The sequence below is a fragment of the Malaya genurostris genome, chromosome 3 (genome assembly GCF_030247185.1).
Source record: "Malaya genurostris strain Urasoe2022 chromosome 3, Malgen_1.1, whole genome shotgun sequence".
NCBI classification, from domain to species: domain Eukaryota; kingdom Metazoa; phylum Arthropoda; class Insecta; order Diptera; family Culicidae; genus Malaya; species Malaya genurostris.
This window is the reverse complement of record NC_080572.1, coordinates 91636358-91663979: the sequence shown is the minus strand read 5'-3', so window position 1 is coordinate 91663979 and position 27622 is coordinate 91636358. Positions and strand designations below refer to the sequence as shown.

The following is a 27622-nucleotide window of genomic DNA, read 5'->3' as shown; positions in this document are numbered from 1 at the left end:
GCTGATAAACTAACACTCTGAACACTACCTCATCTACCGGGAGAGATTTAGCTTTGCTGCACGAATCCACTGACGTGTTAATACGTACTGCAATTATCCACAATTACGGGCTGATCCAACACACTACACTACGACTGTCACTTGACTAGGTACAATGTTGGAGATCTCGACTCCAGGTAGATCATATGCACAAAACTTTCGTTTTCGTCGTTACATTCAAAAGATCGCATACGAATGCGGGTGTTTTTTTTTTAATTCGCCTTCTTTAGCTTTCACGTCCATCGGCTACAGCAGCTCGGCTGATGATATCATTCCTCGATCCGGGCTGTGCCAAACAATTAGGAACGACGGGTGAAATTTTTCACTAATCTGGACCGTAAAACACACATATATATATATACACAGAGTACCACACAACATCCAGAATAGATCGTGATAAACGTAATATCTTCCGTCAATCCGTCAGCGCAAAATGTCACTCGGTCACAGGCATCGAAAGCACGACTGATGCAAACTACGGCGCTACGACAACTAACGTGAACACACCTCGTACACCTTAGGCACAGACAAGCATGATTGGTACAGCAGATTGCCCGCGTAGGGACCGACCAGCGAAGCATACATACATTCATTCATTTATTCATTCATTCGAATGGATACCCAACACCAAGTCAAACCACGCCGTCAAACCGTAGCGTGTGTACGTCGTCGGTCGGTCAGTCAGTCAGTCAGTGGCGAAATGTTCGCGAGTCACCCGCTCACAGTTTTCTCTGCACTTTTATGTCTCTTGCTTCTGATCGAATTTCCCTAACCGGCCATGGTCATTTCTGTCACACGTCGTGACGAACTGGTATGTAAAATGGCACTGCTGGTCATCGATTGTCGAAGTTAGTTGTGGTTTGAAATGGATGGAAAATCGGTCGGCGAAATACGCCAAGAACGGTTCCTATCACAGTGTTAGAGGTTAAAAAACAGATATTTGTCAACTCTATTTCATCGATAAGTTACTAAATGCGTTCTGTAACTATTCATCGCTTTGAAGTACTTTATTGAATAACGAAAGTCGATCCCATCATGATTTTCAAGGATTTCGGAAAGATGACAAAATTTTGATATACATAAGCACAGCAAACTCTAACCTCTCTCTACCTCTCTCCGAACAAAAATTCATCGACGGTGCAAAACTTCACGTTTTCGTTCCGTTAAATTCTGAATAGTGTTCTAAGTCTGTCTTCCCATTTTTTAACAAAATCTTTCGCATTATTTATCTGTCTTTTCGATTCCCCAAAATTTCGCTTCTTAATAGCCCAATATGTTATAATTTCGGAAGATTGCAGTCCTTTGATACAATGTTAGTGTTATTTCCTGCATACTACTCCAGAGCCGCTTCACCACGATCCGGCCAGAATAATACAAAACTTGTGCGCTTTTGTATGAATAGTTACACCCTATTTTGCAGACACTCGTTGACAAAAGCTTGTTGGTTATGAAGTTTTTACTCTATACACGACAACTATAAAAAGCCTGCCAAACCATGAAGATTTTTTGGAACTTTTAATGTGGAACACATTTTTGTTTTCTATATAGGGGTGCAAATTAGAAACTCAAGATAAATACACGTAGAATGTGGTCAGGTTTTGTACAATTACAGCTCAGTCAATTTTGTATCAATTATTAATATTATGTCACCATTTGATTGGAAATATTTCTACGTATTGATTTGAATGTTCATAGTTATGTATTTTTAATTGTATATCATTGAAACGTTGATTAATAGCTAGCAGTGTCCTATTTTGTCTGCAGAAAATCTCCGGCATACTGGATTTCCCTGCCATAGTAGACGGTTTTGAAGGAGTAAGCGATATATCAAAGGGAAAGCAGCGCTTTGATTGGTCAATCGATGCCAAAGCAAAGCTGTTGGAAGCACGCGAATCTATAAATATAAGCAAAATTGTAGCTAACGTTTCAGTCCTACGCGTAGCATGCTAGAGGTAGGTTGTAGACAGCAAGACAAAAAGTGCTATAAAACGATTTGAAGCTTTAATTGGTATGCTCTGATCTTGTGTCATGCAAGTTCGGATGAAATTCCATGTTATGTCGTTTCGCCTGAGAAATTGACAACTACCCCGGGGTAAATTTGGAGTGCTTAAAATTGATTTCCAATTTATATAAGATGAACTCGATTGATAATAAGAAAAAGTTTATCGCTTCAACCGAAATCGCAGAATGGTTGTAATAGTAGAGAAACGCTATAAAAATAACTGCTTGCATACAAAACTTGAACAAAAGCTTGGCCCAGAGAAGCTTAAATATCGATATCCGTATAGCAAGCTTAAATATCGATATCCGTATCGTGTACAAACATGTAATTGCATATATTTGGGCTATTGATGTAATTTCGTCGGCTACAAAACAAATACAAATCACGACAAATAGAGTCTATATTCTGGGTTTGCGTGTTCGGTTTTGGTTCCTAATAAAGTTCAATCTATGCAGACTCTCGTGCATTTGCGAGTTCAAAAGTGTGACGATTGATTGATCTATTTGATTGTAGATCATTAGAAATTTTGGTTGCCTTGTTCCACATCAATGGCTCGTACAACCCCATGGTGCTGATCCTTGTAGTTTTTAATCTTTAAATAATGGGAAACCTTGTAATGCGACCAGGAAGCTGCTTGAATTCTGTTTTGACATTTGTTCCACCATTCATAACCACGCAGTCACATTTGTCTGCAATTTGCGCCTTTTATTTCGAACTAGTTTTCTACTTTTCGTTCCTGTTCAAGGTTTTCATTACCTTTATTACAACGTTTTGATCTTTTTAACTTTTCGAACGTGGATTGAAGCTTTTGCCTACCCAACTCTATTTCAACATTGTTAATTATTCTTACATACTTTAAAACAATGTGCATTAAATTGACATTTAAAATATAATTTAGCATATAAGTAAACATCTTACAGCACTATACTTAAAAGGCGTGGTGATAGTTTGGCATAAAGTAGTTCGGCATAATGGTTATTTGGCATAAGAATCATCTGGCATAATAGTCATCTGGCATAATAGTCATTTGGTATAACAGATCAACATGTTGCTTAATAGAATTTGTTCTAATTTACTGCGATTTTGAAAGTTGTAATGTGGCTATGAATTATCGTTTTTAATAAGCTGCTGTCCGACCTCGCTGTCGCTCGTTCGGACTTAACTGAGGAATAACCCCTGGCTTTGGGTAATCCGGGAATCCGGAAGCTTCTGTGGCTCAGTCGATTAAAAGACGTGCTTTGTGATCTAATGTTTCTCGGTTCAAGTCGCGCTGCTGCTTTCGATTTCAGCTAATGTAATGTTCGAATCACACAATTTTACCTGTTCTTGAATATAAATTTGTGTGAAATACGACGCTCCATTGATGTGCATTTTAAAAACATTTTTAAAAAATGAAGAAATGGAACCAAATTAAGTTGTTTATTGCAGCATGAATGTATACATTGATTATGTCATCAATAACAATCCGCTAAAGAACCGAAACGAAGGAGTACATTTTGGACTAAATGTACCAAATATTTCTTATTATATTGTACCTTCATCTTTGATACTATCATACTTCTACCGGTACTTGACATTGAATTGTATATTTGATTACCAAATATAGTTTTAGCAGATAAGAAATGACCTCTCTCTAAATATATCTCTAATAAGTTTTTTGCAGTTGTATTGATCCAGCGTATCAAAAAAAAAGGACAGTGATTTGGCGTTTTACAATATTCAAATTTGAGAACCCTGTGTTATAATGGGTCAACCACCGCATTTTTCAGATTCAATTATTCAAAGAATTATTCCTCGAAACTATTAACATTGCTTTTTGACTCCAAATGCACTTGGAGAAATCAATTCAAACATCTGTAACAGAAATGTCAGGCTGGGGGCTCATCCAGAAGATTTGTTCAGGTTTTACCACTTTACTTTTACTAAGAGTTTCGAAGTTCTAGCGGGAAACCGATTCTGGAATCTCATATGTTGACACGATATCTTGAATCCGGAAAACAAAGTTTTTTTTAATACATTCCTTTTGTGGAATTTAACTATTCTATTTCAGCAGACCTCGCAGCCGATCCTTAACGTACAGAATCATTGCAGGGCTAGTGCAACTCTCCTACTTACACTACGAATTCTTCCAACTCGAAGCTCAAACATACAGCAACTGGCGTGTAAGACCCGGAGCGAATCCGATGGTGTTTGAAATCTTCGATAGAATTTATCAAGCTTGAATTTCACACCCATTTTATGTCTTGGAATTTTGATTACATGATTTAGAAAATTTATTATTTTTCAATTACTTTCAGCCGTACTCATATCTAGAATGCTTCCGATTCTGAACTGTATTTTTCGATAGATTCATGTATTCGTGGAATTCCGGAACACGGGACCCCTAATGTTTTTTTCTAAATAAAATATATTACATTTATGAATGGTGCCTTAGCGGATCCACGGAATTCGATATCATCAATTAGAACATCACCGCTTCATACAAACTTAGTTATCCTACTTCCTTCTTAGACCCAAGGATGGCTTTTATCGTATCAAAGAACGCTCACTGGCAACTCTTCAACGATTGAATCAGTGCCATCAAAGAGAGACGGATATCATCGCAACAACAAAAACCCGGCATGGCTCATTTAACATAGAATCGACACCAGTGCGAGAGCGAATTTCTCTCGATGACATTTCTGAGAATCAAAGGTTAGCACGCTGCTGTGGGGATCCTCTCTGGAGCAACAAACTGTCGCTTATTCTCGTTTCGCGATCCGACTCTATACAGACAGCTGATAATTGCGATAGAATCATTTTACTATTCCCGCTTATTCTAACTATGTGCGTATAACCCTCGTATAAGTTGTGTCTATGAAAATGTCTGTGAATGCTCCACACAAGGGTTTTGAAATATTTCAACTTAATATGAGAATCATCAAGTTGAATCATCGATTCAATTTTCTGCGATAATTGTCAACTTGCGATTCTCTCTTGGGAAATTCCACACAGCAACGATCATTATCAGACTGTAAATTTTTTTAAGGGCCGTGAAATACTCAGAGTATGAAGTGAAGCGAAGAAATGTAGAAAAATTCTCTCGCGGTTCATGCATTGAGAGACTCGAGTTCTTGTAGCATCTTCTACCGGATTGAAAATGTTGTATACAATATAGATAGCAATATGGCAGCTTCTGTCAAATTTTCGGCATTCACCAACACTGCTTAAACCATTACTTTTTTGTTACGAAAAGTCTAAGTTCAATAGATGGTCTTCTAAAAAAGAAGCCAGAAAAGTATCCCCCATATTTCTTGGGAAAATACGGAAACATATCAAAGCTTAATCTGAACAGTCTTATTCAATTTCTTTGTTCTGAGCCCCTCTACATTGTTCTATTCCGGATAATGAAAAAGATGACTCCTTAGCAAGAATGGACGCACTAAAAGGTAATATCAATAAAAGACCAATCTGCTTCAATTAGTTTTCCAGCATTGCTCGTCGGAGAAGACTCGAAGATTGGAAAACTTCATGGAGTAAAGGAGAAATTGTACGTCGGTGGCTACATTCCATTATCCCTGGAGCATCGACAAAACCTTGGTTCAAATGATGTCTTGGCTCATATCTAATCACTACACCTTCAACGTAAATTTCTGGTGTATTGAGTTCGTAGAGTACAATTTCTGTCGTGTGATCACACGTGAAGCAGCGTGGCACTACACTCTTAGAAAAAAATGGAACTTTCCTTTTACGTACATTCAAGCATGCAGCTATATTTAAGGAATTCTTTGTGGTCCGAGGTGGACCACGTGGTTTTCCGGTTCGAGATGTGTTGATGTGATGTGTTATCGCTGCGCTTGTGATGGCGACGTTTTTATTCCGGGACTACCAACTGTGTAATTTCGAAATCTTCAGTCGTTTTAAAAGCCACCACGTGTACCATCGAACAAAGTTCATTTGATATAAGAATCTAAATGCCTATATTGTTCCTTTCAACTATCCCTACTAACCATCACAACTAACTCTGGAGTAAGCCGCCTGTACCTTGACCTACATATACCTATAACATGTGGTTTTGAATTTATTCAATGAATACAATTAAAAATAAATTCGTATTCGTAGATATTGTACTTTTTCAGTGTGGTTTTCTTCGCAATGTATGACTTTTGTCAAAACTAAGCTATAGAAAAATGAAGAAATGTGAAATTTCTTGAAAATTTCAGTTACTTCAAAAATAGCACTAATCTCATCGGAGGTGGCTATCAATGTCGGTAGCAGGTATCGCATGGCTTCCCACAACTACGCGGCACTACAGAGCAATTTCAGGAATAAAATAGATTATTGAGAAAAAAAAATTTTTTTTTTCAGTGTATATTTTTTTAGAGTGCCCTATTGATTCCCTACAACTTTTTCCTGGACGTCATTTTTGTACGATTAACGGTTTCCAAATTACAACGAGAAGAACTTGATCATTTGCATGCACCCGTAAACTGTTGTAACTTCTTCATTTTTCAAAAGACACGGATGGGATAGCGATCAATCTGTAGTTTTTAATAACAGCTTTAAAATAAAAATTATCAAAAAAAAATTAAAACTCTGATTTTTTTTATTTAACTTTTTCGGATTATTTTGTAATTATTGAGAACAAAATCAAAAAAAATTTTCAGTGTATATTCTTTTTAGAGTGCCCAATCGATTCCCTACAACTTCTTCCTGAACGCCATTTTTGTACAATTAACGGTTTCCGAGTTACAACGATTTGAAAAAGGCAATTTTTGTGAAATGCAAAAATACATACGCCCTTTTTAAAAATCAGTCGTGAGTCGGATTGACCTCTCCATCGGTTCAAAACTTATGGTTTGCCATACTGAAGCCATGTGCAAAGTTTCATCCAAATTGGAGAAGGTCGAGTCTGATGATCTGCTAAGCATTTCTGGAATTGCTCTACAGGAACATAATTGGTCGGAACAAAAGATGTGAAAAAGCAGTTTCCGAGCGACTACCTTCTACCAGAGCTTTGACACATCCAGCGTTCTAACAACGCGCTTCATCGTGTTGATCAATATGCGCGAGTGCGTAATTGGATGGATGCCGAAAAACGCGAAACAGACAGAACCTAATTTTGCTCTGTTTTTAGTTATCATAAAGCTAATCGAGCATTATTTTTAAAACGTCAGAAAGGCAGCATAAAACAAGCAAACCCTTGTTTAGTTGTTGATAGGTAGTTTAGTCCGCATTTTCATTCATAGTTCGCAAGATAATTTCCAGCTTATCATATTATTTTCACTACAAAGCAATTACTTAATTGTGAAAAACACTCGATTACAGAAAATAATATACGTTAGAAAAATCGTTCGTAGAAATGAAAATTGAGTAAATATTCGATAGTGACAAATACGTAATAATCTTTGATGACATTCAGAGCGACTAAACGTTGCTTATTATTAATGTAAAATTTCACCGAACTTCCCATTTACCAATTCAAATAGCATCAATATTGTTTGATTGAAAATCTGAATTTTGATATTTTCAAAAATTCGATATATAGCGCTTGTTTGATCCAAGAGATATATTGTGATTATTCGATCCGACGGATATTCGGTTAACATTGGTGTTTGATTTTGTAACTGCAGATTACAGATTTTTTTACTATCCGAGAGTCTAATACCCTCAAAATTCATTAGTCAAACTGCTCACCTCATGTTCGACGTCACCAAAGGCTTCCGCCATTAACCAGTTACACACACACACAACTTCGACAACATTCCTGTGGTCATTTCGGTCATTTCACTCGTGACTCGCTAGCCGGTTAAGGCCATGTTTCTTTTCCATTAGATTTTTTATCGCGTGAGAAAAATTTAGCGGTCAAAGACACTGGGTAGCCTCCAGGTGGATGACATTGCCGCGATGGCGGTCAAAGAAATTCAAAGAACAAATGAAATAATTACTGCCACACTAAATCGTGACCTTTCCTTTGTCCCACCAAATGGTACCACTCCGACGCCGATATGCAAGCGTTGATCAAGTATAATCAACCGTTTGATGTCGTCAATCTTTAGACTAAGTTTATAAAATTTCAACATATCCTAGCGTATCACATTTGAAACACAGTTTCTTCATTATTCAAACCACAACGGAACAAGATAAAACAAGAACGACATGATAATGGAAAAATATTTTAGGAAGCTCGTGCTGACCCTGATAAAGTTGTATGTTATCTTCTGAATTCAGGTGTCGCGCTGCTAACATTGGTATGGGTTTGCGTGTATATGCGTGTATCAAAATTATTTGACTATTTAGAGTTAATAATTCAATGCATAGGAAGCTAGTCTAATAAAGCCAGTTGCCGTATGTTCGAGTACCGACCTGAAAAGATTCCTAGTGTCAGTTGGATAGTACCACTATAGCCATGCAATGGCTCCGTACCGTAAAAGTCGGCTGTGAAGTCTGTTGAAACAGAAGATCAAACTCCACAAGAGGAATGTAATACCAAGAGTTTGCCTTGCTTCTAACTCTTTGGAGTACTGATGCGAAGGGCTTAAATTATAAGATGTGAACTCCAAATTTCTATTTGAATTTTACTGAATATTGTTTATACTAACTTCATGATGTCTAATTCTCATTTAGACATAAGGTCGATAATGTTTGACCACCATCTGCTCCCTTCTCCTGCTGATTGGGAAATGATACCGATACTTAGGGATGGTACTCGGAAGGTAAAGTATCGATACCTAGGGTATCGGGATACCAAAATTTTGGGTATCGATACATGGTATCAAAAGGCAATAAAGTATCGATACCTGTAAGTATCAATTGATACTTGAGCAGCAGCAGGTTTTTCCATACATTTGTTGTGAAACTAGTATACGCATATTTCTTGCCACATAGATTGCACCTCGCCTTTCTTGACTTTTGGTCCACTTCAAAGAATTTCACATTTCACTTATTTTCTCAAAAAATTTCATATCATAACCTTTATGTCGATACACGGATACTACACTAAAAGCCAATTCCTATTGAACATTTAGGAGTTTCGTTGGTTTGTGCAAAAGCACATATTCTTTTTCTTCGGCTCGTCAGTGTTAATTTTGCGATTCAAATTGAACTACTATTATTATTACCACGGGACCAGAGACGGACGGAACGGAAGCACCAGGCTCGCGCATGTATTGGTATGACGTGGACTAGCGCTCGTTGTAATTCGTACTCGACAATCTCGCGTCGTCCCACAGGCGCACTGAGAGAGAGTGCAATGAGTGTGAAATATTGCAATGTTTGAATCCTCTGAGAGTATGGCCTTTATGTGCTTGTTTTGTTGATGGTTTTCGCTCAGTTCACTTTCTTTCAGTGCAAGAAGCGAGATTGTCGAGAACAAATTTCAACAATGGCTAGTCTACGTCATACTAATCCATGCACGAGTCTGGCGCTTCATCAAATCCGAAGAAAAAAAAAGTTCAATTGGGGACGGGTATAGCGGGTTAGTCGATGCCTTTCACGCAGCCCACCTGGGTTCGATTCCCAACCCTGAACATAGTCTTAGAAAGTTTTTATGGCCCGAAGAGGCGAATGACCTCAAGGTTAAAGCCTCTGTAATTGAAACAAAAAATTACGTTGTAATGGGAATTGACATTAATCCGTTGCGATACTATAAGTATCGAGACCAAAAGTATCGATACTAACAGTATCGCTCTGATGCTATATCGATACCAAAAATACTCGATTCTTGAAAAAAAGTATCGATACCTCAAAGTATCGACTCGGTATCGGACATCCCTACCGATACTCCATTTGAAACATTACTCTCATACAAGGTTGCACAATAAACTTTCTTTATTTTCAAGATCTCAAATTCACCGACAACCAAAGAAGCCATGTTTCAACGTGACACACCTTCTGCAAAAGTAATAATTCAATTGACATGTTTAGAGCCCTCCACAGTCTGTCATCTACACAAGCATGAAGCCAGCAGCAAATCAAAGCCACTAAATAGTACAATCAACGGAAGGAAACAAAATAAAAATTCACTTACTGTCTCATCGAGCCCCAACGTCTGTTCGGTAGATTATCATTATTGTTGCTGGAAGTAAAGAAAAAACACGTGAGTTGGATGAACGAAATGAATGCCCGATGAGAATGAAGGTGCAATGAAAAAGTTCATTCTCACGTCGAATGAACTGCTCAACATGACAAAAAGTCGTACATTTGAAACGAGCCTTGGAAAACATAAACAACTTTTACTGAGCTGTAAACTATGCAGTCGAAAGATATGAGTGTGTGTGTGTGTGTGAGTGAGTGTGAAATAAATGGTGATGGAAGTATAATTGCGCTGATGAATGAATTGCACATCGTTGGGTGGAGATATGAAGCTTTTGGAAGTTGGTGATGTAGTTTAAAATGCATACCTTTTAGGCGCACCACGTAAGCTCATGCGGCTCCATGTGTGTCTAGTAATACCAGTTGTGTTGCTATTGTTGTTGTTGTTGTTGTTGTTGATGTTGTTTTCTCTACGTTGATCGAAAAAGGAAAGGAAATAAATTTGCGCAAAACATAGCAAACGAAAAGTAGTTAATAAAATGTGTGGTGCTGCTTCGCTAACAAAATTAACCAATTGGCGAGCATTCTGCGCAAAAGGGGCATCCGAAAAGTATATACGTACTGTGTACAAGATCTGATCACAAAAATGTATGTAATTTATTGCACTCAATAATTAATACATACCCAATTGCAGTGGAGTTCAGAGTCGGGGCGAGTTCCAGATCGACACCCCCGTTCTCGGAAACAGAGATGTCATTTTCTCCGTAGCACTCGAAGGACTCGCCATCTGACAAGGATGAACATTGTGATTTGGGAGCATCTGTAAAAGTAGACATAAAAAATGTAAGAGATAATCAATTTAGGAATGCAGTTAAGGAACTTTACTGTGTCAATGACCTCCAGACAAGTCGTGGAAGTCAATGGTACATCTCACTATAAATCACATATCCACGATGAACATTTCGACGAGTAGATATGAACCCAAAAAATAGTAGAAGAAGACGCGCGCCTCTTTTACGCTCATTATCGTCCACCGTCGCTTCATCATCTCTTCTTCATCTGAGGCTACGAGTCCGCATGATCAATTTCTAATCCAGTTACAATTTCATCGGCATCGATTCGAACAAAACAGACGGAATCCAAAAATGCGAAATTGTGCAAATTAAATGCACTGCCGATCGGTGAACAATTTGTAGGTGAATCTAATTATGACTATTAACGCCATGGATTGGTTGCAGAACGCTATCGTTCAACTTTCAACATAAAAGGCACCCAAAAAAATGATGCTCTTTCACGTAATAGACATTTCTATTTTTAAACAGCAGCAAGAGCGACTTTGACTCTAGCAACTTAAATGATTGTCGCTATAACAACTACTAGGCGGAATGGATCTCGGATCATATTATTTCTAATTTATTCGATGTCCTCTCGTATCTCGTGATTTTTCGAATTTTTGATGCCGTCTGAGAGTAATTTCCAGGAAGATCGGCAAAATAATTGTCCACAGCGTCAATGATCTTCCCGCGTTTTTGAAAAGTAGAGACAGCATCTGCCCGTAGAGGTACTGATAATGATCCGTGGAATCCCAATCGGTCGAATTATGTGGATGGGAAAGCAATTGAAGCTTAAGCAATTGTTAATTTTAGTTCAGATGGTGATGTTTGTATGTAATGATGCCTTTCTCATATACATAATACTGTAGTATTTTTTTCAAAATGTTTCTCTTCGTTTTTTTTTTTGAAAGAAACCAAGGGATTGTTTGTGCATTGACTAGTATAACCTACAGAATGAAACAGTGCTTTGTTGGCGTAGATCATCCTTAAGATAACGAAGTGGGTTTACTATTATATGCACTTCCGGCATCGGAACCCGAGAACCGGTATAATCGAAGTCGGTTCGTACGGCCACCAACTAACATGACATACAAACTATACTTTTGAAGTTTTTAAACGATTTTGTCATTGTACTCTAAACGACGGTTTAAATTTTTGTTGAATCCGAAAATATGCAGTGATTTTTGGAAGGACCTAACCTTTCATTTGACCCTAAGATAGAAAATATCGGTTCTGCAAACTCTGAGAAAAGTGAGTGAGATCCACTTCTGAGCATATGACTATTTTCTCCCGTCGTTAATCGAAAATCGGGAGCCAGGATAGCCAGAATCGGTTTGTTTAGCTGCCAACTGATAATGGCTATCGATTTGCGTAGTTTTAAGACCAGTATAGAGATTTTTTTGCGTATTTTGTTTCACCGGTTTAAGTGACGGTGTAGAGGAAGGTGTTCGGCTGCCGGCATCCCACCGTAACTTTTGACAGAAAGCAGATAGCGTCATTCCAACAAATGTCATGTGTGTGTAAAAGCAGCACGTTCTTTTTGTGCCGAACGCCGAAGCAAACAGACGCTTGTACTTTCTGCTGCGTTCAGAACAAATTTTAATTGCGTGAAAATCAACACAAGAGTTTTTTCTGACTTTTTTATAGCATCATAAATTGAAGCGCATCAATCGAAAAGGTGAGTGGATTGAATATTGGTGAGGTGAAATCGATCTATTTCGTGATTTAATTTGTCATTTTCGAAATGTGTTTTGTTTTGTCATTTTCGAAATGTCTACCGATTTCGGTTACCGGCACCCCATGTTTTCGACAAATCGTGAAAAATTGTTAGTGATATTCAGGCTGCTGTCGAGACAAAGCAAATCAAAATTTTGGCTACTCATACAGCAGATACTCCGACTAAGAAAAAAACGTGGAAGACCGGCCAAATCAACACCAAAGGCGCCACCATTCAAATCATCGACCAATGAAGACTTTTGTCCAAAACGCTTCCAAAAAGAAAAAGATCAGTTTTTTCTTTGAATTACTGCAGTCTTTACGTATATTTTTCCATTTTTATTGAAATTTCATGGGGTGCCGGTAACCGAACACCTTTTTTGAAATGGCCAAAATTCATCGCTTTACTAAATTGATAATATTTTTCAATCAAATGAATCAACTTAGTTTCGTAATCAGTTGTTAGCTAGGGACTTTAGCTTTCCATTGATGTATAGATGTCCGCGTAATGTGCAAAAGTCCGAAACTTAAAGTAAAAGGATGCCGGTAACCGAACACTCTCCCCTACAATATTTAACACACTTTACCCTATAACTCCAGAACCGGAAGTTGGATCCGGATGAAATTCCGGACTTCCGTATAGCACCGTGAGATCTTTCATTTGAATCTAAGTTTATAAAAATCTGATGAGCGGTCTCTGAGGAAATCGATTGCACGTTTTTAGTTCATTTTGCACATTTTATCCCATAACTCGGAAGTCGATCCAGATGAAATTCAATGGCAACCTATGAGCAGTGGTGGTAAAGCATCGATTCCGATCACGTTTTTTGACTAATCTCATTTCGATGCTCTATTGATTAGTGAATAAATAGCAGTTCGAATTGGATATTTTTTTACATTTTCAGTGAGCGGGGGTGGCGCAATATGAAAATTTGTAAATTTTTTTTTTACTAATTTGATGTTTTATTAAATATTGATTCAAAAGCAATTAAAATTTAAGAATTTTGGACATTTTCAGTGACCGTTGGGTGGTTCTATTTGAAAAATCGACAAAAATTGTATCTTATACTAATTCGATGATCTGTTGATTCTGGAAATAATTTTGTACATTTTTATCGAGCGTAGGGTGGTGCAATATGAAAATTTGCATATATTTAGACTTTTACTGATTTCATGTTCCATTTAATAGTGAATCAAGAGCAATGTAAATTTGATAATTTTGGACATTTTCGACGAACGTAGGGTGGTGCTATTTGGAAAATTTTAAAATTTTTGACTAATGTCGATTCAATGGCCTATTAATTGGTGAATCAATAGCAGTTCCAATAGGATTTCCAATTTACAGCGAGCGTTGTGTGGTGCTATTTGAAAAATGTTAGTATTTGAATTTGCAGATCCGATGCTTTATTGATTGATGAATGAATTGAATTCGAATAGAATAATTTTATACATATCTTGTGGGCGTGGAATGGCTTAATATACCTAAAAATTTGGGAATACTTTACCTTTTGCTAATTCAATGTTTAATAGATAGCAATTGGAATATTAGAATTTTTATTCGGTGGTAAGGTGGTTTATATGAGAAATTGTGAACTATTTTTCCAAATCGGATGCTGTGTTGATTAATATATAAATAGTAGTAGTGGTGAACCATCGGATTTAAACATGCAAATCGTCGAAGTGCCTGTGATTTTGATTGTAATTTTTAACGCGCTATTGCTTTGAACATCAATTGAAATAGAATTTAGTTTTGATGCTGTAGGTAGACATTTCATCGAACCATAAATAATAAAACTACGCATCGAATAGAGCTCAATTGACCTTCGCCGATGGTCTACCAACTGAATGGTTTGGTACATATTGCTCCGCCGAACAGCAAGCGAACTTTACCATAAACCGAATGAACAGCTTTTGCATATTTTTTCTAGTAAAACATTTCTAAAAAAATATGTATAAAGCATTGGTGCTCGGTTCCCGCTTTACCGCTGGTATGAAATTGTAAATAGTTTAAAAATTACAATTTCTATATGAGACCATCCAGCGCTCGCTGAGAATATCCAAAATTAACAAACGTCGCTCGCTCGCTAGAAACGTCCAAAATTATCCAATTCTACCTGCTACTGATTCGCTCATCTATTGAACATTAAAATACCAAAAATCAAAATATTTTCAAATTTTTATATTAAACCCCCCTACGATCGCTGAAAATGTTCTTATCATCATCATGAAAATCATCTTATTTGAACTGCTATTAATTCATCAATCAATAGAGCATCGAATTGACATTAGTCAAAAACTTTACCATTATACAGATAGAACCATCCTATGGTCCCTGAAAATCTCAAAAATGAGCAATTTGTAATTGTTATTAATTCACTATTAAATGAAACATTTTATCAGCAAAAGTCAAAATATTTACAAGTTTTCATATTGCGCCATCCTACACTCACCGAAAATGCCCAAAATTATTTAATTTGAATTGCTATTGATCCAACAATCAACAAACCATCGAATTGGTATTAGACAAAAAATTTACAATTTTTCAAATAGAAAAGCCCTACGGTGGCAGATAATTTCCAAAGATTTTCTACTATTCAATAAATCATCGAATTAGTAAAAAAATCCAAATTTTCAAATTTCGCCACTCTACGCTCTCTGAAAATATCTAAAATTATCCAAGTTGAACTGCTATTGATTCAACAATCAATAGAACATCAAATTTAAATACGCTCGTTGAAAATACCTGAAATTACTCAATTTTCTTTGCTATTGACTCACCAGTTTATTAAACATCGAATTTTCAAGAGTAAACAAAAAATCCCTTTTCATATTGAGCTACTATACGATTGCTGAAATGTTCCAAAATATTCAAATCTTATTGTTATAGATTCTATAACCAAAACCATAAAATTTGCAAAAGATCCAAAACTTTCTATTTTCCATATCGAGCCACCCTACGCATACTGATAATGTCCAAAATAATACCATTTGAATTGCTATTGATCGATTTATCAATCGAACAAAACTTTTTTTTTGTGCTGATCACGTGTGCATTGATAATTTCAAAACCAGGATGCGAGAATTGAAATCAACAAACCATCGTATCGAACGCAGTTTACTCGGCCCTCGCCGATGGTCCGCCAACCGAACGGTTCGAATCAGATTGCTTCGCCGAACACCGAGCACAGAACATCTTCGCATTAACCGAGGGAATAGTTTTCGAACCTATCGCATGCTTACGCTCGGTGCACATTTTTGAGTAAATTTGCAGAAGCTTCGGCGTTCGGTTCGCAATTTACCACTACTGCCTATGAGACTACAAGTCCTTCAATTAAAACCTTAGTTGAAGAAAATCGGTTGAGTGGTCTCTGAGAAAATCAAGTGCACTTTTTCTTCATTGTTTTGCACATTTTACCACGTTACTCCCGATCCAGAAGTCTGATCCGGGTAAATTTCAATAGCACCCTATAGAGCCAAGAGACCTTACATTTGAATCTAAGTTTGTGAAAATCAGTCCAGTCATCTCCGAGAAAATCGAGAGCTGTTACATACACATACACACACACACACGCGCACACACACACACACACACACACACACACACACACACACACACACACACACACACACACACACACACACACACACACACACACACACACACACACACACACACAGAGAGAGAGAGAGAGAGAGAGAGAGAGAGAGAGAGAGAGAGAGAGAGAGAGAGAGAGAGAGAGAGAGAGAGAGGAGAGAGAGAGAGAGAGAGAGAGGAGAGAGAGAGAGAGAGAGAGAGAGAGAGAGAGAGAGAGAGAGAGAGAGAGAGAGAGAGAGAGAGAGAGAGAGAGAGAGAGGAGAGAGAGAGAGAGAGAGAGAGAGAGAGAGAGAGAGAGAGAGAGAGAGAGAGAGAGAGAGAGAGAGAGAGAGAGAGAGAGAGAGAGAGAGAGAGAGAGAGAGAGAGAGATTTTCTCAGTTCGTCGAGCTGAGTGGAATGATATATAACATTCGGGTAAAAAGTCGGTTTTCACTGTGATTGCATAACCTTTCTGTATGAGAAAGGCAAAACCCTTATTTATCATTTTATGAGATGGGGTTTTGCAACGACTTCAGCTGTATCAGCATGGTAAAACATGCTTCCGAATGGCACTAGCGTTAGTCTTTTTTTTCCAAAGTCGGACTTAGCAGAAGGATATTTTTTCCATTACAGAACCTCACCCCAAAATATGGCGTAGGTAAGCAAAGTCTAGGCATTACATTCCTTTTGTGAAATGTAGCCTTTCTGTTTCAACAGACTTCGTAGCCAATTCTTAGCGTACAGAGTCATTGCATGGCTAGTACTATGGATCCTACTGACACTAAGAATCCTTCCAGGTGGAGGGTTTGAACATACGACAACTGGCTTGTAAGACCAGCGTCCTATGCATTGAACCGCCAACCCGGGAATATGGCGTATGTACTTAGTGCTAATCCTTGTGAAGTACCTCCATTTTCCGGTCGGCCAACTCCATTTTATGTATGTTGTTGCTCCGCCTATCGTCCTCGGGCTTTATAATTCACTCTTATAAACATATATTAAAACATTTCTCAATTACTTTCATTCCTTGCTGATCATAAATAAAAGCAATTCTAGTGAATAAATTTTGAATAACTTCTAAGGATACGGAGCGGAGCGGATACGGAATCATATCGTTTGCTTCCGAATTGATGAGAAGCGACTTTAGGTAGAAATTAAATGCCACTAAATTTATTTCAAATCGAAATTCTCTGAGAACAAGGCAAAATAGATGCACGTTGAGAAGCTTTTGTGCATTCCCACATGTAGAACAGTTAGTAGAGTATTTCCACCTCTGGCGATTCTTCTTCGCTAATTTCCATGTTTGCACTCATCTATCTTCCCTCTTGATTAGTCTCTCGTTGCCCGTGATGAAAAATATAAGAAGCAGCTGCTTATTCTTCTATGTATACCGATGCAGGCTCTTCATGCTTTAAAACGGTCGAAATCTAAGTAGCAATCCGCAACTAGTTCTGATACGATTAAGTCCAAACTATGTTGCATTAAGAGCACGAATATATTTTTTCATGTTACACTGGTCAAAACAAGATAGCCGCAATGTTTCTTCATAACATAATCAGTTGCGAAACAGTTATTTAAGTTGCCAATCAACATATCTTTTTGCCATATTGAACTAATTATCATTTATAAGTTATCGTTACATAATTCAAACATATATTCGATCATAGTTATGCTTTTAACAACTAGTTTAAAATAAGTTTTTTATTTATGATTTTTGGTCAGTCTGTATTTTTGTCTTGCGCATATAGAAAGGCCATGCAATCACTGTGAAAACCGACCTTTGATCTGAGGCCCGGAGAGCCATTCGACTTGGTTCATCGAGTCGCAAAATGTCTGTGTTTGTATGTGTATGTGTGAGAAAAAATATGCACTCACTTTTCTCCGAGATGGCTGAACCGATTTTCACAACCGTGTGAAAGGTACTATTATCCCATAGAAATTATTTAAATTTGGTATGGATCTGATTTCCGGTTCCGGAATTAAAATGAAAAATGTGCAAAAAAATCGCACAAAATATGCACCCACTTTCCTGCGAAGTGGCTGAATCGATTTTAACAAATTTAGGCTTGAACAAAAGGGCTATTCCATTGTCCTATTGTTTTTTTTTTTTTCAAATTTGTTACATACATCTGACTTCCGGTTCCGGAATTACAGGGTGATGAGTGAAAGAACTGCAAATTCAAATGTTTACCTTCGTAGAAAAAGATGTAAAAATGATCTCATTTTTCAAAAATAGTAAGTAAATTCTTCTAGTTTACAGGCCTAGCAAGTTGAAGACCATAAAAACTTATATCGGATATACCAGTTCCCGTAGTCCGGTGCCGGAAGGACCGGAAATAGCGATCCACATCTTCAAAAAGAAGCTAACTCACTTTTCTTTGTAATCACTCAACTGATTTTCAAAAATAAAAGTTCTTACGTTCTTTTATAGACTTGCTGAATTTTATCTGGATCTGACTTCCGGTTCCGGAAGTACAAGGTGATGAGTGTTTTTTAGTTGTAGTATAGTGTGACGATGCAAAAAAGGAAAAAAAAATCTTTTAAATTGGGCTCAAAATTGTAAGTTACTGACCATATGAATCGACTTCGGCTAGAAGTTCATAGAAAAATATGTAAAAACGGAACAAATTTTTCAAAAATAGTGAATAAATTCCTCTAGTTTACAGATCTTGTAAGTTGAAGACCACAAAAACTCACATCAGATAACTCACATAACGGTTCCCGGAATCCGATTCCGGAAGTACCGGAAATAGTGATCGAAAAATTCCAAAATGGAACTAACTCACTTTTCTCCGCAACGACTTAACCGATTTTCCCAAGCTTTGAATCAAATGAAAGGGTTTACGATCCTTCATATAATTGCTAAATTTGATCTATATCTGACTTCCGGTTGCGGAATTACAGGGTGATGCGTGTTTGAAATTTCAAGCCGTCTTATAGTGTGACGGTGCAAAAAAGGAAACAAGCTTTTATACTATGTTCACACCTGCATAAAATAACATGTTTTAACGATAGTAATATAAAGTTAAAACCGCACTGTTCACACTAAGATTATGTTATACGCATGACATATTACTTGAGTATTAAGTTTGTTTATAAACAAACTGCAAAAATGCCTACGTCGCAGGTAGGAAAGAAAAAAGTATTTTGACAACATCCGAAAAATAAGAAATAAGCCAGGTACTTCTCCTGGCTATGAAGGATATTATCGTTTCACGCTTATTGCCAACGTTTCGAATATTTTTGAGCAGCAAATAATCAAAAAAGTCACCTTTTAATTCAAAAACAAAAGTGGTTATACCAGTCTGCGTTGCCAGGTCGTTTTTCAAAAAATCTGTATTCGGCGCAAAAATCTACCTGTACCATATCGGTACCAGAGTCTCTTCTACATAAGTAGTAGAAAATGTCACCAAGAGGTGAGCATAAAAAAGGTCCCCCGACAATCTTTTCTCATGTCTATTCAAGCTAAAAACCAAAATCGGTACTTATCTGCATGATTCGTGAGTTATCGGTATTTCTGGAGTACATATCTGTATTGCGGTATAGACGGCAAAAATCTGTATAAATACCGAGAAATCGGTATACCTGGCAACGTTGGTACCAGTTTGTTTTATTATGATTACATGGCTACTTTGATGGAAAACTGCTGTTGTTGAACAGCTTGTCAATTGACATAGTTGTAAAATGACGGAAAATGCTAGCAGGGTTGTGCTTTACTGACAAGTATATCTTGTTATTTCGGAAAAACAGGTTTTAATGTGACGTTTCTGAATATGAAATAACGCAAAAGTAAAACATGTTATTTCGCTTAAAACATGAAATCAGTATTAACTTGGGCCCAAAACTTCCAACTTGTAGATCATATTAGTTTGTAATCGCTTGTCACCTTCTTAAATGGTCAATTCGTCATCTAACACTCGATGTGGAAAGACGATCATACGAAATGACTTTGGATACACCTGGTTCCTTGAAATTATGGCCAAAAACTCCAAAACAGAGCACACTCACTTAAAGCGCAAATTTGTAGTTCAATTTTCCAATAGTTTATTTTTCTAATGCGAGGGTTGCATATATTTGGCATGCACAGGTTAGAGTCACATTTGTTCGTTATAGAGAAAACTTTTGACTTATTTGATACTGAAGCACATCCATCAATTTCATGGATTTTCATAATTAATTTCTATTTCAGGTTTACTTGAAGATCATGTTAACTATAAGTTTTCAACACGTAAAAGTCGCACTAGAAACCTATAAATTAACATTGTGTTAATGTGGAGTGGATTTGTTAACACAAACAGATACATCGTTTGCTCTACATTTCCTATGTCACGTACAGTGCCATTGCCACCGTTTACTCACTTATTGACATGTCATCAAATCCTACTGTAACAAGTTTCCACAATAGCACCGTAGCACATGATTAATTAATGTGATGATAGATTTCTTTGTTCCATTCTATAACTAGAATATTGGTTATGTATCGATTTGAAATTATGTACGGGAAAGGGTCAATTGAACCACTTCTATGCGGAAACAATTTTCTTTGTTGGACAATACTGATTTGCAGATATGGAGTATATACGCAACATTTTGTTTTCGCACACGTGAGCTCGTCAAGTGGAACAGTGGAACGTATACATGTAAATGCCGAAATACCACTTTTTGTCTGTAGCCAACAAGTTTCACGCATGAAAGAGTATCATTTTGTTTTGATTTTCACTTTCCACAAACCACACTAAATGCATAATGGTATGATTGGGAAAATCTTCCGAGCCGTGTTGAACTAAACTTTGCGGTCAGTGAGAGTGAACGGAAGAACCTCAATTAACGTACGAAGTGATATGGAACTACGATCGGCTACCTTACATATTTATGTGATTTTCTTTTTCTTTCGACCTGCACAAAATGCCCCTCTCGACGTAGGCGAAGGTATTTCAATTGGTAACATTATTATATTATGGCAAAGCACCTGAATGTCAATGTATCATTTGGGACACTTACCTGTACTGGGTGGACTGGACGGCACCGGACTCGAGTCTACCGAGTCCGTCGTTATTATGAAGGACGGATGTTGCGTTTTAGTACTCTTGGAGGGGGATGGAGCCATCATCCCGGTAGTGCAATCTGCAAAATACAAAACAACGAAAAACGAAATAAATATCGGTACCAAGCAGCACTTTCTCCTTTCTTTTTCTGCACTGGATAATCTTTTGTGTATTTTCACTTTCTGCCACTGCCGTCTAGTGGAAGCCACCTACAGACTGAGATGATCCGATTAGCTTGACAGAAAGCCGTAAAAAGAGAAAGAAAATAAATACGTGTTACGTTACACGCACCGGTGACACTACGGGCGTCGGCAGAAGCAGTTTTACTTGCGAACGTCCGACAAACAATAAATGCAACCAGTGACACGAATTGGTCCACTACGAGCGTAAATATAATGATCAAATCACAACCGGAAAACTTTTCCAAATTTATATGTGAATCCATGATCAGTAGTAGTAATTATTTAGCCGGGGGCGTTAAATCAGATTGACCGCACAACTGTGAGGAAAAGATGAATCGTCCGCACACACCCACATGGTTTTTCCCGGTAGCCGGGAAAAGACCTTTTTTTTTTTTTTTTTTATAAAAAATTTTTTATTCAGGCCAATTTGCGTACAAGCTTTACGTGGCCGAATGAGCCATGTTTTTATTAGATAAAATAATTTTTTTACCGTTGGATCTCGTTGTCACCCTTTTTCTAGGGGGAGAGGAGCTTCCATTTTTATCTTGCGATGAGTGAGGGGCACTTTGTTCGTGGCTCGTCTCGTCCTCCATTGCCGCATCGGTGGTATCGTTGTTGGTTTCCGTTTTTTCTTCGTTTTCCTTGTAATTCGCATTCTTGGGTTGGTTGTTAGTTGCTGTAGACGCGCCTTGTTGTGCATTAATTGCAGTTGTTGGTGGGTTTGATGGTACAACAGGAGTACTGCGCTCACTAGTTTCCGTTGTTGGGCGGTTGTCCTTTTTTTTGTTTAAAGATGTCCTTTTTGCAGTTTCAGTGCAAGGTTTGCCGTAGTGTGCAGGTTGTTCACAAAACTGACATGTAACCAGTTGATTTTCATACGTAATCAGCGTTTTACACGGATGTATCCCGTCTTGATCACAAATGATGTAAGATGGAATTGCTTTACGTAGTTGCATACGTACTACTCGCACGCCATTCCGGATACCCGGAAAAAAATTCCGCCATACTTCCCTTTCGATGGAAAGAACTTCACCGTACTGCGACATACATTCCCGAACATACCCCTCGCTGGTCTGCGGGGGAAGGTCATGCACGCGTACTTCTATGGCATTATCCACCATGTACACAGGGATTTTATATTTAACATTGTCATGATCAATACTGTGCACCCCGTTATTAACCGAAGCAAATGCAATTGCATCTTTTTCACGTTTGAACATAATGTACACACAGTTAGACGCCTTGTTGAATTGAATCTCACTTACATCAGTAACGTTTAGATGCATTCGTTCCTTAAGCAAGATTTCAATTTCGGTTGCTGCTGGTCTAACTTTGCAGCGCTTGAAATCAATACAAATTGAATTTGGCCTTGTAGGCCAAGTTTCAGGCTTTGTTAAATCGTATTTGCCCATTTCGTACACTCTATTGTTCACTACACTGTATTGTCTTTGTTTCTATCGTCTCGACCGTAAGCAATTGTCGACTGTGTCTGATGAGATGCCAGCACGAACTGGGAAAAGACCTTGTATGTACTCTTTCAAAGGAGGTTAGTCAATTACTGCGGAATAAGTCGTCGATTGCAAATACGTGAATCGTAGTAGTCGAGAGCTTAAATAATGAATTAGGTCTCTGCAACACTACATTCAGGAGAATCGTTCATCGTACCATTTCATGCACTACAATGTATCAACCATTGTATCATTTCCTGCACTACAAATAGGTCGAAGGAGAACGCACACTAATTAAGGTACATTCGTCGCTGGTGGGAAAACATATAATATAACCGAAGTATTTTATGTATTAAAATTCAGAGTACCCCACTGTATTTAAATTTGGTTCAAAATCTAACATTCGGAACTAGCGTCGAATAGCCATTATCTCTTTCATTCTAAAATTATTTGAAAAAATTGTAAACGAAAAACTTTTTTACCAACTGAAGAATGTAACAACTAACAAACAGCATGGCTTTTTCAAAGGCCGCTCAACTACAACAAATCTCCTAGAATTTTTGACATTCACTCTGAACGCAATGGACGCTGGCAATCACGTAGAAACTCTTTACACCGACTTTAGTAAAGCTTTCGACCGTACTGGCACACCATTACTTCTATACAAACTACAAAAATATGGCATAGAACTTAGCCTTCTGGAGTAGCTTGAATCATACTAAACGAATCGTGTACAAGTAGTTCGCTTGCAAAATATAAATTCTGAACCAAGTAATGTAACACCTAGCGTACCTCAGGGCTCCCACCTAGGGCCTCTTCTTTTCATTTTACATATAAACGACAATTCCTTCATACTCAAAAATCTGAAAGTGCTTATATATGCAGACGACATGAAACTCTTCATAGAAAATAAAAATATCAACGACGCAGTAATATTACAGAACGAAATCAATCTATTCCACATTTGGTGCTGTAAAAGTCTACTCCAACTCAATGTAAAAATGCGACTCAAAAAAAGAAACCCATTCTGCAGACATATTTTTAGGAAATCAAATAGTAGAAAAAAGTGAAATTCTACGTGATTTAGGTGTAGCTTGGACTCCAAACTAACATTAGTGGAACATTACAACACAATAATCAATAAAGCAAATAGTATGCTGGGCTTTATCAAACGCTTCAGTCATAATTTTCAAGACTGGACAGCATTTCCTCTACCATCATAAGAAGCACGCTGCATGCTCATCAATATACAAAAAAGAACGCCGCGACTTTGCAATGCTTTATTTTATCAGCGACATTATTTCTCAACGCGTTCAATCAGCTCCATTATTATCGCAATTAAATTCGTATATACCTAGCCGTCAACTACGTTCCAGGAAATTATTTTTATAAAGACATACTAGAACAAATTATGCAAAATACAGTCCAATCAATCGAATAATGCGTCACTACAATCAATACTGCGAACATCTTGACCTTACTATGTCAAAAAATCAAATAAAATCTCAGCTTTGTCGTAGAAATAATGCGTAGTACGTAAGAGAACATTGCACTATCGTCCGAGACGGGAAATTAGCGTGACAAAAATATTTTCACTATTAAATATTAGTTGTTTGTAGTTGGCATCTTCACAAAAGTTGTTTGTAATCAAATGGCGCTCGTTTTGATTAAAAAAATTACTAGGGTGGTGCTTATTTAGATTAAAATCTAAAATCTTACTTTCTTAATTGAACTCAAAAATGATTTTGTTTTAAAATAAAGTGGACAGAAATTTTATTTTGAGAAACTTTGCTGAAAAAAGCACCTCCCTGGCTTTTCATTTGATCGAGTTACTCTGAAAAATCACTTTTTTTGTTCTAACTTTTTTGTGAAACGTTATATGGAAAAGTTGTCTTCAAAAGAGTTATTTAACTAATTATTGCGCACAACCGAACCAAGCTTTTTCATATGAGCTACCAGTAGAAAGTTATGATTGTTTTTTCATCAAATACTAATCAAGCTTCAAATATCAATATTCATGAGATGCCAGATCGATAAAAATGTATCCTATGCGGTTCCTGAAAGGTCATAATATAAGTAAAATTTTAAGAGAAAATTGGAAGGGTGCTATTTTTTTAATTTATTTAAAGTGCTCTTAAAAATACCTTCGAAAATCTCAAAAATATTGCATAGTTCTTAAACGCCTCAACGTATCAACATACTTCTTTCAGCAAAATAATAGCATCAAATTAGTTCTACAAGTGTTCCATACATTGTCCATTAGAGAAATGAGACACACAAAAACTACAGCCGAAAATAGATTGCAGAACAATTTTATCAAATATATTACCAAAATAACTACTTCATTTGAGTTTGAGCAAGACCTGCCAACAAGATGAATTTACCAGTAAATTTTTAAAAAAATTTCACCTCGTTTCGCCATCACTTTTAGAAAAATATTCATGAAATTAAAAGAAAAACACTTATCGCGCTGTAATTCCGGAACCGAAAGTCGGATCTGGATCAACTTTTCTGGGACTTTTTAAAATATTTCAAGAACTTTTATTTGCATCTTAGTTTGTAAAAATCGGTTAAGAAATTTCCGAGAATATTGACTGCGCCTTTTCTCATAGATTCACACATACTGCCTTGTAATTCCGGAACCGGAAGTCGGATCGGGATAAAATTCAATACCGATCTATGGAACCATAAGACCTTTCATTTGAATCTGAGTTCGTGGAAGTCGAAGAAAAACGAGTGACATTATTTGTCGCATACACACATACATACATACATACATACACACACAGACATTTGCTCAGTTCGTCGAGCTGAGTCAAATGGTATATGACACTCGGCTCTCCGGGCCTCGGTTCAAAAGTCGGTTCTCACAGAGATTGTATAGCCTTTCTATATGAGAAAAGCAAAAACTATAAATGTTCAAATTTAACGAAGAAATGTTTCAAGAACCGATTATTACCAATGTACATAAAGCATCAACCCCAAACTCTCTTCTGGTGAGATTTTGCATCGGTATATTATACTAAATCCACTTTGCAATGACAAACGAATAATAACATCAAGTTCGTAGACAAAACTATCAACCTACCAAACTGTCTTTAGCTAAGTGATATCCTGTCATCACCCAATAATATACGGCATACTTGATTTTTCGTTATGTGTGACTTTTATTAATTTTCTCTTTCCGAGAGTGTATAATAAATTGTAAAGTTTTACAATGTTTTAATTAGTAATTTTTTTATCGAGAGTTGAAACATACAGAATTTTTATTTTTCAGTCAAAAGTTTACTTACACAGAACGTACCAATTACAACTTATTTTACACCTATGCAACATAGAAATTCATCGAACGTCAATTAAGCGTCATTCGAAGTATTTGTCAATTTTGTAGGGCGATTCGTAAATGTTATTCTTGAAAACGTTCCAAAGAAATCAATTGTATTCTTGTTTAGTTTCATTTTCATACATTAAGACGTTTGTCAAATAATTCGATGATAGTAAACAAATTGTATTGATTCTTTGCTTGATGTTTATATGGCGAACTAGAGACTGGTAGGGAGCTTCTTACTCAAGGAAACACGCATCATTTGGCCTGAGTGGATCCAAACATGATATCTTGCCATAAATTTTCTTCGTCCCAGATGCAGAATTTGTTTGTTTAATGTACATACCTTTCCATTTACAGATGAGATAGACTGACGTTAGAAGCTGTAAAATGAGTCCCTTGATTGTGATTCCTACAACTGATCTCAATTTACTAATACTTGTAATATCAATACAAACAAATCTTCTTGGCAACACTATTTTTGACACATCACGCGTGAATCGTGTCTTGTGTCATTGTCAAACTTGTTTAGTTTTGGTTTCGTGTTCAGCGACGAAGCTCATTTCTAGTTCAATGGATACGTCAGCAAGCAAAATTGCCGCATCTGGAGAACACTCAGTTGGATAAACGTATACTGAAGGCGTTCGAGCAAAAGAAAGAGGTTTCAGTTCAGGATGTGGCTAAAAAACGTGGGCACTTCGAAGTCAAATGTTCTTCGTGGTAAAGAACGTTTGAATCTTCGAACCTATAAGAAGCAGAAACAACCAAAACGTAGTCCGAAACAAGAAGCATCGATCAGGCTGAGGGTTCGAAAGCTATACAATGCGATTCTTGCTGGAAATTTGAACTGCATAATCATGGACAATGAAACCTACGTGAAACTCGATTACAAATCCTTGCCGGGACCACAATATTATACGGTGCTAGAAGAGCAAGTGTTAAACCAGTTCGAGACATCGATCGAAGTCGAAAATTTTGGTAAGACAGCTATAGTCTGGTAAGCAATTTGTAGCTGCGGTAAGATTTCTAAACCCTTCATCACCCCTGCTTCAATAAACAGCGAAATATACATCAAGGAATGTTTACAAAAACGACTTCTACCCATGGTTCGAAGCCACAAGGATCCTGTTGTCTTCTGGCCAGATCTTGCTTCTTGCCACTACTCGAAATCAACGGTAGAATGGTATACTACCAAAAATGTCACTTTCGTCCCAAAAGACATGAATCCACCAAATTGCCCACAACTCCGACCAATTGAGGAATTTTGGGCATTAACGAAGGCACATCTTAGGAAACATGTCTTGGCAGCCGAAACCTTTCAACAGTTCGAAAAAGATTGGAAAAAGTGTCAAAACTTGTCGCCAAGAAGTCTGTACGGAATTCAATGAGGAACGTTCACAAGAAGGTGCTCCAGCTAGTCTACAATGGCTAAGTAGCAAATGTTG

At 37.2% G+C, this 27622-nt stretch overlaps 1 protein-coding gene across 12 annotated transcripts in view; it reads right to left on the bottom strand.

The window, feature by feature from the left end:
* The window catches only part of LOC131437563 (rab11 family-interacting protein 4B), a 240356-nt gene that overhangs the window by 138423 nt on the left and 74311 nt on the right, over positions 1 to 27622 (bottom strand). For 5 of the 12 annotated variants that reach the window (XM_058607001.1, XM_058606998.1, XM_058607002.1 and 2 more), the window contains exons 3-6: positions 21179 to 21301; positions 10739 to 10874; positions 10423 to 10524; positions 10050 to 10097 (exon numbers count right to left, since the gene is read on the bottom strand). In XM_058607001.1, coding sequence (XP_058462984.1) covers positions 10050 to 10097; positions 10423 to 10524; positions 10739 to 10874; positions 21179 to 21287 — 395 coding nt within the window. In that variant the 5' untranslated portion in view covers positions 21288 to 21301. Of the gene's footprint in view, positions 1 to 25; positions 533 to 10049; positions 10098 to 10422; positions 10525 to 10738; positions 10875 to 21178; positions 21302 to 21513; positions 21683 to 27622 lie in introns of those variants that run through there. The other 7 variants (XM_058606990.1, XM_058606994.1, XM_058606996.1 and 4 more) reach the window with 6 other exon arrangements.